The 11,083-nt window shown below is 40.5% G+C and overlaps 1 protein-coding gene across 2 annotated transcripts; it reads right to left on the bottom strand.

The window, feature by feature from the left end:
- Window positions 1-6,519: 6,519 nt before the first annotated feature.
- Window positions 6,520-11,079, bottom strand: LOC135469685 (zinc finger protein 502-like). 2 transcript variants are annotated; one of them, XM_064748242.1, is made up of 2 exons: window positions 10,944-11,079; window positions 6,520-8,614 (listed from the first exon to the last, which is right to left on the bottom strand). In XM_064748242.1, the coding sequence occupies exon 2, from the start codon at window positions 8,570-8,572 to the stop codon at window positions 6,599-6,601; it is 1,974 nt and encodes a 657-aa protein (XP_064604312.1). In that variant the 5' UTR covers window positions 8,573-8,614; window positions 10,944-11,079; the 3' UTR covers window positions 6,520-6,598. The 2 variants fall into 2 exon arrangements, with proteins under 2 accessions (XP_064604312.1, XP_064604311.1); XM_064748241.1 differs by having other exon boundaries at window positions 10,939-11,076.
- Between the last annotated feature and the right edge of the window lie 4 nt (window positions 11,080-11,083).

Here is an 11,083-nt window from a genome sequence, read left to right as displayed (position 1 = left end):
CTTACTTAAATATGAAGTACAATTAATAAAGAACATGTGCGAGAAAAATTGGAGTGACGCGATTTATGCTTTTTGTTTTTTCAAAGACAATTGTTGGGTCAAAAGCAGTTTTTTTCATTTTAAGGCGTTTTCTTGCGGGATCCCTCTTGATTTATCCCTACGATTACTTGAACCAATATCATTTCCACATATTTGGCGTCTCGTTGGGGAGAAGTAAGCTATAAACAAAGTCTCGTGTTGGTTCACGCAATCATATTTTTATACATAATAAAAAAAAATAATTTGGAGTTCAGAGGAACTCTGTATTCACTACAATATTTCTTAATTTCAAACGCATTGTCGACAGTGGTCCAGGGTTAACATGCCTGGCTCAGAACCGTTGTGTGGAATAGGAAAATGAGTTTCGATTCTTATAAATTGCAAAATAGGAATAGTGCCTATAAAGTGTGATAATGGAGGAGGGGATTAACTTGAACTACTTTTTTATAATCGTTCATATATCGTCAGACTGTATGTTTGACAAGTTTAAATATATTACAAGTATTGTAAATCTATACACATTATATACAGTATTCTTCCAATGAAAGCTCGACTCTATCTTCTTCGGCTAACAGAATATCGTACAATTGCAATGTAAAATGAATGAATAAATGAATGATTATCGCTTAACGCCACATCGCAACGCGAAATGGGGCACCTGCTTATCAGTTTAGCTTCGTTATAAATGTCGAAGTTTTGTCAGCAACCTGCGGATGGTGGTGGGTTTCCTCCGGCTCTGTCTAGTTTCCTCCCACCATAATGCCGGACGCAGTCGCATACGTGAAATATTCTTGAGTACGGCGTAAATCATAATCAAATAAATAAATCGTAGTAAATGTCTATCAAAGACACTCTCATATACTCACGGTATAATTCGTATTAGACAAAACTTGTTCAAATACCAACATCAGACTGTATTGAACGGCATGCACTAGGCTGATGGTTAGCAACGAATATTTTAGCTTGCCCTATTTCATCGGCTATTCCTCTTGCATCACAACTTCAACCGAGTACTGGGAGAATCCCCTGGGTCAATTCGCAGGATGATCTGTCGCTGTGAGAATGATGGCAATTGATCTGCGCCAGGTTTCACAAAGTTTCTTAAGTTCAGTAAATAGCTAAAGTCGGTAGTATTTTGCTGAAGTCCAACATAAAGTGTTTCTGAAAATAACTTAAGTCAAACACTACACAAAACTTCAGCAAATTACGTGAATTGCTCAAGTATGATAAGGAGGTTGCTTAAGGAAAATACCACTATAGGGATACCCAGCCAAATATAGGCGGATGCTTGATCAAATTTGTCCAGAAAGTGTTTTAAGCGATAGGCAAAACCATCTTAAATTAAACACACCCCACCGTGTACGGGCGTGGTACCCGATTTTTGCCCAAGACCATTTTGTTTTTTTGTCAGGTCGCTGTGTTTACTTGGAGAGAAGCACATCAGGTGCACCCCCTGTGGTGCTCCAGGTCTGTATTTCTCAGACTGATGACCAATTACAGCTTTCTCATAACCACGGGGGACTGTTTAGGAGATATTTTCAAGTCTAGTATGTCTAGCACGTAAGACTGTGCGGGATGATGTAACCGCCACTATTAGCCGATTACAACGCAGGATAATGTTCCGTAGAGGGCCTGATGTACATCGAGTCATGGCTGGCTTTCTTCGCATTTTAGGTACTTTTTTCATCAAATTAAAAAGAGCATTAATTTGACCTTGGTTTAATTACCTAACTATCGAAATATCGTTGTGAAAAGGTCAACACATAACGATGGTAGGCCTATATCAAAAAGATGGACTTCAACAAGGTCCGGTGAAGAATAACGAAAATAATGTATTCCCAAATGTATATATTAGCGGTTTTTTTAGTGTGTGTGAGAAACTGTTACAGCACGTGATACACATACACACCCAAAAAAACATGTAAAAATCTTAATGTCCGACTCCCAAAAAGTTAAAAAAATTATGAAAAAACGAAGAAGGTAAAAACAGGTGATCTGATAAAGAGTGAGCCCTTTGACTTAATGTCACGTAATGAATAATTTATTCACAATTCATTTTTTCCAAAAATGTAACTTTGCTTATCATAAATATTGCAGTGTTATCTTTGTGCATATACTGATTTACTTTGCATGAATCCCACGTGAATTCAAATGTTGATAACAAAGATGGCTGCCCAATGGTCAGGCAGTGTGCATGATAGTCAATTGTACTGGCAGTTGTACAGAGACTTACTTAACATATTTTTGGGTGGTGGTCAGTTAACCCATGGGCTTAGGCTGTTAACAGTATGCTGCACACAAACTTGTAGGCTGAACTTATATCGAAGGTCTAAGTTGAAGTATTTCCTGTATTTTCAGATTCTTGCTATAAAAACTGCTGATCCCATACAGAGACCAGAGACTATGCAGGAACCCCACTATGAGCCTTACAACAACGCCCAAACAAGGTTCAGAGTGCAAGACACAAAAAATAAAATAAATAAACTTATATTTGCTATCCACCGATTCCCTAAAAGGCCCGAAATGAAATATTTCAAAACCAGCATTGGTAAACCATCGTTCAACAGTAATCCTGATGTTTAAACTTTAAAATCGGACAACTCAAATCAGCGTTTGCCATGATTGAATCTTTTTTTTTTTTCTGATTTTTTTCCGTCTTCGGGGAGGGTGATGGGCCGCAATAAATTTATTCCACCCAAAATTCTGTTTACAGGGCGTGCAATTCGTAAAGAGAACGTTGGGTAGGATAAAATATTCGTGGCTCATCATCTTGCCTGAAAATGAAAAATAAAATTACAAACATGGCAGACATTGATTTAAGTTGTCCGATCCGAAAGTTTAAACAGCTGGATTATTGTTGAAAGATGGTTTACCAATGTCGGCTTTGACATATTACATTTCGGGCGTTTTGGGGAATCGGTGGAAAGCAAAGATAACGGTAGGGTTCGCGCAGTTTTTCCTAGTGAAATTGTCCGCGTGGAAGTCTATATGACCGAATCTTGGAGTCACGGTAGGAAGGTCCAGTTTAGCTTTGGGCTAACTGTTGAGCACTACCTTGCAACGCAGCTGTTGATGGCTGACCTCATCGATCGTCATCATGTTCAGAATTAAGTTCATGTCACGCAACCATCTTGGAATTTTGTAATCTGAGAGATTTCCTGTACAGGTTTGTTTCATTCTGTCCAAGAACATCGCCTTAGCAAAGGTCTACTTACGAAAACAACATGCATCCAAATTAGACTTACACCAGTAGGCTACACAATTCGAGCAACTTTTCAAACAATTTACAGTCCACCCGCGCTCGTATCAGGAATGTCCGTTTCCTTCCGGTGTTGTTGAGCGCATATCTCTCACAGCACAAAACTTTCGCGCGAAAATATTCCCACCTTCAATAAAGTTCCAACCACAAAGCTAGCCAACAACGTGGTTGAACAAGCGCGCGGAGAAATGTCCCCGTGAGTTTGGACATATGGACTGGTAACACCACTCACAGTCAACCAACCAATCACGTAACACTTAAGCAAGAATCTCCTCAGTCATCCTGATACTGGACCGCTCCTCAGTGAGCCATATCACTAGGCTTCTCGAAAAGGTAAACAACAAGAAGTTCTACAGCTTCGTTTGCGGACACACACATATACTTATGTATATCTTTGCTAGTGATACTTTCAGTGCTGCCTAGGGTGCGTGATTTAATTATTTACGCAATGTTTGACCGCTTGGAGACAGATCGGCCAAACTTCAGGTGGTGCCTAACGCCAACGTTAGGCAGGCCTACAACAACAACAAAATGCTTAGCTGTGTAAACTGTTACATGTAAATCTGTATTAGGGTAGAAATGTCATGCATCAAAATGTTCCCTTTCTCACACACAAAACATATATACTGTCATTTTGTATAAACACAATCAGCTAATCATCTAAATATGAAAGACAATTTATCAAAATTGATTTATTTATTTATTTGATTGGTGTTTTACGTCGTACTCAAGAATATTTCACTTATACGACGGCGGCCAGCATTATGGTGGGAGGAAACCCACGACCATCCGCAGGTAGCTGCTAGACCTTCCCACGTACGGCCGGAGAGGAAGCCAGCATGAGCTGGACTTGAACTCACAGCGACCGCATTGGTGAGAGACTCGTGGGTCATTACACTGCGCTAGCGCGCTAACCAACTGAGCCACAGAGGCCCCTATCAAAATTGAAGACAAGAAGAAACAATTAAGTCGTGTAAGTAGGCCTAGCTTTGGGTCTACAAACTTTCAACAAATGTACATGTATATGGTGTCAAACTTTGGAATTTTACTGACTATACACTGTTTCACTTTAATTTCTCCTTTCCTCATCTCAGCTGAATAATTTTCACAATTAGGAAATTAAAAAAAAAAGACCGAATTAGTTTTGACTATGAATGGACGACTGTGTTAAAAGTAGACCAGAATTTCATTCTGTAGGCCTAATGGGTATGTTCCATCATAATGCTGGCCGCCGTCGTATAAGTGAAATATTCTTGAGTACGGCGTAAAACACCCATCAAATAAATAAATTCCATCAACACAATTCCTCACAATCAAACAAGAATTTTAAATGGTTGAGAATTTATGATAAAAATAAAAGTCACTGAGATATGATCTGTTTCCTGGTATACCCAGAGGGTTACACGCGGCCAACACATTCGTAGAAATCATAATTTATTACAAAATAAAATAATCGAAAGAAATCGTGAGACCTGATTTGTTTTTTGAGACAATTAGTTTGTCTTCATCCTCTGCCTATGAAAAGTCTCACACTCATAATCATCTCTTAAGATATTTATTTACGTGTTTGTTTTTATTCATACTGGGAGCAGGTCATGGCTGATTGGTCTTGTCTTTCAATACACAAGGCGAGGATTCAATCTCGGCCTTAGCAAGGGCCTTTGTGACCATAAGTTGTAGACACAGTTAAACATTTCTTGCAACTTTGTGTGCATGTCTTCACATCAGTTTCTTAATAACTTGCCAATTGCTGCTGTTTACCTCAGGGCTTCCAGTTCCCTCCATCTATGCAAGTGCTGACTTAAATGGTATGTGATATTTCTGCAAATTCGTACTTAACTATACTTAAAATAATCACATTGAGATACACACAAAATCTTAATTAGGGCATACCTAATAAATTTCTCAGACAATAGCTTGAACTAAAACAGTGAGTAGATCTCTTTCCATTCTCATAGGTGTAAATTAAAAGGCACACTGATGCTGACATATTCATATAAAAATTACTGTACCATGTGTGTGATTTTTTGAAATTCCATTGTTCATCGCGGGGGGTGGGGGTGCACAACATAGGTTGGCCCACACACTTTTGAAGGTGCACAAAATAATTCCGCCACGACCCAAAACTAAGGTAGTATGTATGTTAGATTTGGGTTTGAAGTCGTATTTAACAATTATTTTCCAGTCGTATGACGAAGAGGAGTCATTAGGTGTGTCAACATATACTGATTCTTCTTTTAGCAGGGAGACTTCATTCCGCCACCACTGACCCATCATGCCGTAGACATACACCAGACATGACACCTCGCCCAGTGGTTTGATCCCTGGTCTCCCAACTTCGAGGCGGATGCTCTGTCAACCAGGCCACCGAAGTTGTCAAACGTGGGAATAAGATAGATGTACATTTAATTCCAAGAGTACCCACTCGCAGTAAGAATCGGGGTAGGTTCTTACAGTAGTTGTGCCTTAATAAACACTCTGACATCATGTGTATTATATTAACATGAAGTCGGTGATTTACATGTACATGTAACTGTACGCTAAGCTGAACATAAGGAACATAAGGATATTCTGCTGCAGGTCTGCAGGAGTACCAAGTCTCAGGCTTCGCCTTCAACCTAAAATATAAATTCTTCCACATCGATTTGACGTAAAACTATCGTTAGACTACCCTCACGTGAACATTATTTCTTAAATAACACGTCATATGTGTAAATAAAACATATAAGACGGCGTACATTTGGTGAGTGAGTGAGTGAGTGCTTGGGGTTTAACGTCGTACTCAACAATTTTTCAGTCATATGACGACGAAGGAATCATTAGGGTGCATGTACGTATAATGTGCTTCCTTGTTGCAGGACGGATTTCCACCGCTCTTTTATTTAGTGCTGCTTCACTGAGACGACTTACCGAAGGCAAGTAAGCCGCCCCGCCCGAGCCATTATACTGATACGGGTCAACCAGTCGCTGCACTATCCTCTTCATGCTGAACGCCAAGCAAGGAAGTTACAACTTCCTCTTTTAAAGTCTTAGGTGTGACTCGATCAAGGATTGATCCTGGATCTACCGGTCCCGAAGCGGGCGCTCTACCAACTGTGCTATCCGGGCCGGTGCGTACATTTGGATATCATTTTTGGATGTCATGTAATGACTGGTGTGATATTTATGTACCAGGTACACACTGAAGATCCAACAATGATGACAATCTGAGAGAGACCCTAAGTAGCATTTTATGCAATTCTTTATTCAAGCTCAGAAAGCAAACAAGAACACGCAAAAATTGCAGATTTTTGGAGAGCTTTAATGCCCAGCTGATTCGTTAGCGCTGACATCAGCCTGCTCCGGCATATGGTTGTGTTTCAAGCTGTGTTTCTTTAACCCTTTGTGGTCGCGAAACTCTTTGCCACAATCACTGCACTTGAATGCTTTCCCAACAGCATGGCGACTCATATGCTGCTGCAAACCAAACTTCCTGGAGAAGACCTTCTGACACAGTGAACACTGGTATGGCTTCTCTCCGCTGTGTGTACGTAGATGGCGCGGCAACTGGCTGCTGTGCGCGAATGACTTATTACAGATTTCACATGTGTAAGGTTTCTCTCCAGTGTGGATACGCATGTGCTTCCTCAGATCGCACTTGTCCCTGTAAGCACGGTCACACTGGGTGCACTCCCACGCCTTGGGTTTGGTGTGGAGCATCATGTGCTTAGGCAGAGACTTGAGGAAAATCAATTTATGGCATACAGTGCACATTGTCTGTTCTGAATGCTCCGACATGTGTTTCTGCAGCATACGAGAATCACCGAGTGCTTTCTTACATATTCGACAAGAATGCTTCCCACTGGAAATCACCCCTGTCCCTTCACAATTTGCACAGGATGATTTTAAAAATTTTTCAGCAGAACCACAATGTTTTGTGTCAGATTTTGCTAATGCTAAGTCCCCTTTGTCTGGATGTATCTGTAGCATGTGGTTTAACAAGAAGGGTTCAGAAGCAAAATTTCTATCACAAACTGCACATCGGTAAACAGTTTCTTCCTTCAGGCCTGTGTGAAAGGACATCATATGCCTCAGTAGATCCTTGTCTGTCCTCATCTTCTTACCACACACAAAACACTGACACTCCTTACAATCCAGGTGTGTTTCTGAGAAATGCCGCCAAAGCTCATCTTTAGGGAACATTTTGTTACAGATATGACAATGGCGTTGGCGTCCTGTTGGATTCTCTGTATCATTCAAGTCAGAGTTTATTCCAGCAGCCTCGGCCTCTACACCTTCTTGGCTATGCTTTCCTTCACATGGACCTTCTGCATTCACAGAATGGAACGCTTGAGGCACCATACCATCCACTAGTTCCCGGATCTGTCTACTGATTGGTGGTCTACCATGGGGGAGGTTTCCAGCAGGTTTTCCTAAATCCCCTGGTTGAGTATCTGAAGTATGGCACCTACTGTGAGATGAGAGTGCCTCAGGGGATGTAAACGATTTCCCACAAAGTCTACATTTAAACTGTACTGATATCAAAATGGCATCTGTTACTGTTACCAGCTTGACATTTGGGATGCCCTCTCCAGATGTGTAAGTCAACAGTTGCAAATTACAGAGCCCATCAGGGTAGTCCAATGTGGAGGGTCTCAGACTTTTTGTTGAAATTGTAGACAAGTCTGGAACACCAGGGGACAGAGCTGACTGCAGTGCAGATAAAAAACTGCCCATTGCATCTTCAGTTAATCTTCCGTCCATGCTCCTGTTCAGGGATGCTACCTTTGATTCTGTTACTGTACCTCCTGAACCAGCAACTGTATTCCCATTGACACCCTGAAACTCATCCCAGGATGAAGTCAAAAATTCTTTTCTTGGGCCTGTTTCCCCACTCATGGATGCTTTTGTTGTTAAGTCGGTTGAGTTGACAGGCAATGACTGAGTGAAGGTTTTCTCACAGCCTGGGGCAGTCATGTCTCCGCCAGTGACTGGCAATCCAGAATTCTGGGAGGGGATACTCGGTTCTAACACAAACCCTGATTGAGGTCCAAGTGCAGAGCAGCCTGAAGCATTTAGGCTAGGTTCCTCAGTAGGTGGGTTCATGCTGGACATGGACATCAATTGCACTGCACTGTCATGGCTATAAACCGGAGGCTGATGCACTGTTGTGTCGTATGAAATGGTCTTTAACTCAGAAAAATCCATGTTGTAAACCTCTTGTTGTTGTTGATGATGATGCTGATTTGGCTCAGTTCCTTGAATCTGATCCCTCATCACAATGTCTTGGTTCATCTTCCAATGTATGTAAATTCAATCTTAGATGGTGTCTTAGATCTGAAAAGATATACAGTAAAATAGCTCTTACTGTCAGACTGTTAATCAAGCAATGACCAATTGTTCTAAACAGACATAATGCACTTTCAACAATAGGAGAGTTTCGAGTTAGACCTCTTTGTCAGTGAAGGTAAAAACAGTCCTCCTGTATAATGTGAGTTAAGAAAAATGTTAGGCAACCTTTGTAGACATTAAATTACTTATCACTAATCTCACCATATTCCAGAGACACAAATGAAATCTCTTTTTTCCTTAGAAGCTTTCCAAGTTCACAAATATTCAGTTTCATCCGTTGTTTGTCTACTCTAAACCGATCTGTAGGAAACTGTTTTCAGGCGAGCATGCTATAGTAAAGGTAACCCCGCAACAGTTGGCTAACATTTCTGACAGGTCACATGATACAGTGGACCTTTTTTTTTTGCCTTTGGTGATGAAAGGGTTCGAACTCGAAACTCCCCTATTATTGACTTGTGTTGGCAATGCAGTTCCTTGCAATTAAAACAGTGTTCCAGGGGTAGCAGGCCCTCAGGTCTTGTGGTTAAATGTGAATGCCTTTCAACTGTCGGAACCCATGAGGTGTGGCTTCAAAGCCAGCCTTGGACATGACATCGCTTGTGGGGTCTCGATGACAATAAACATTGGATGGTGCACTTTTGACCATTTGGTCTATCTTACGTCCGTTGAATACCATTTGTTCTCCACCAGTACAGTATACATATCTGGTTTGTCGGCAACTTTACCCCACGGTCATTCAAGTATCCAGCATAATACTGATGATACTCCTGTCACTGTTAATATGAAAAGGGGTCTCTTAAGCTGAGGAGGTTATAGGAGGCCACCAATGACGTTGCTGTGAGATCAAGTTCAGTTTCTGCTGGCTTTCTCTCGGGCCATAAGTGATAAGGTCAGCCAGCAATATGCTGATGGTCATGGGTTCCCCGAGCTCTGCCTGGTTTCTTCCCACCATAGTGCTGGCCACCGCTGTATAAGTGAAATATTCTTGAGTACGATGTAAAACACTAATCAAATAAATCAATAAAAGTGAAAAATTGTTGTGTAGCAGTATGGAGTGGAAACAAAAATCAAATCAGTATCTAAATAATTTTGTACCAGAGTCAATTTGTAAACAAGATATTTATAGTGTACATGATTTTCAAAGAACAAAAATTTCATAAATACACATATACATGTATACATAAATATATATGTGACCACAGTCCACAGATTACAGCTTCCTGATAACGAGTGCAAATCTGCAATCGCTATCATATCCAGGAAAAAGGTGTCTTCTTTCAAGCACCATGGTAGAATATCAACAATCTGACATGTCAACTGACAGAACGACCTACCTAAATGTACCGACGGACACTTAAAATCTACTGCTAAAAATCTTAAGATCTAACAATAAATAGCATGACTACTGATGAAGTCATAGAGGAAAGTATAGGGCCTACTGCTATTCTCTAAGCCCAACGTTTTATATTGCTTCTGTTCAAATTGTGGGTACATGCACACAATATATCACGTTTTCACATGTATCCCAGGTGTTATTGGGCGAAATTCATTTAAACGTGTCAATTTTCTCATTACTTCAATGTAGCTTTAACTTTTTGCCCTAATCATAACATGGAGGTGTCCGAGTGTTGTGCCATGATTTTAATCCAACCCCCCCACCCCCCTCCAAAAAAAACATCACTATGTGACAGTTATCTCCCTTGTATCACAAAACTGGTATGCTGTTCCAGTTGCAAATGTAGACCTGCCACCCGGGAATCGTATTCCAACATATCACACGAAGTTGACAAACAATTCATACTAGTGTGGTCATGTGAAGCTGGTAGATGAAAACAAATGTCACTTGAAGTGTTCAGTTTCTTAACTTTATGCTATAGTATTTAATTCACAGACAGAGTACAAACAATCTGGGTATGAATTTATGACTAACAGGAACAAATAACTATGTACAAAATGTTCTCGGTATGAATTATTTGCTAGGCCTAACGCTGGTTGCGGTTGGTTAAAAAGTCTTATGATGTACAAGCGGAACAGATTTTCTACTGTAGGCCAAAACCTATCACATGAATATTGTCCACACTTGCCACACGCAGGCTATCAGTGCAAAACAGAAGTGTTGCAAAACCCTACATTTTTCAGGAAAATGTAAATTCCATGAATCAGGTGATTTTGAAGTGTCATACTTCGTAAATGACATACACGTATTACGGTCATGTGACATAACGCAAAAAATGGGTCAACAGTCGGAAATCCAACAACATATTTTGTTGAGATATAAAGTGGTTAATTTCATTGAAAAGCAAGCATACCTTACTTGAAAATGTTCCACATCCACACCAAAATGACGAGATATGTATCTGGGGGGCTGTTACATGAGAAATGCCAGTGGAAAAGTAGAGAATAACTTGACATTCACTGCCATCCGAAATGGTTTCCACAAACCCGATAACTTCC

The sequence above is a fragment of the Liolophura sinensis genome, chromosome 7 (assembly GCF_032854445.1).
Source record: "Liolophura sinensis isolate JHLJ2023 chromosome 7, CUHK_Ljap_v2, whole genome shotgun sequence".
Lineage (NCBI taxonomy): Eukaryota > Metazoa > Mollusca > Polyplacophora > Chitonida > Chitonidae > Liolophura > Liolophura sinensis.
Note: the sequence above shows the minus strand (reverse complement) of the source record. Positions and strands in the feature narration are given on the sequence as shown.

What these genes read in the sequence shown, in the direction of transcription:
- LOC135469685 (XM_064748242.1), bottom strand. Translation starts at nt 8,572, where the DNA reads ATGAACCAAGACATTGTGATGAGGGATCAGATTCAAGGAACTGAGCCA.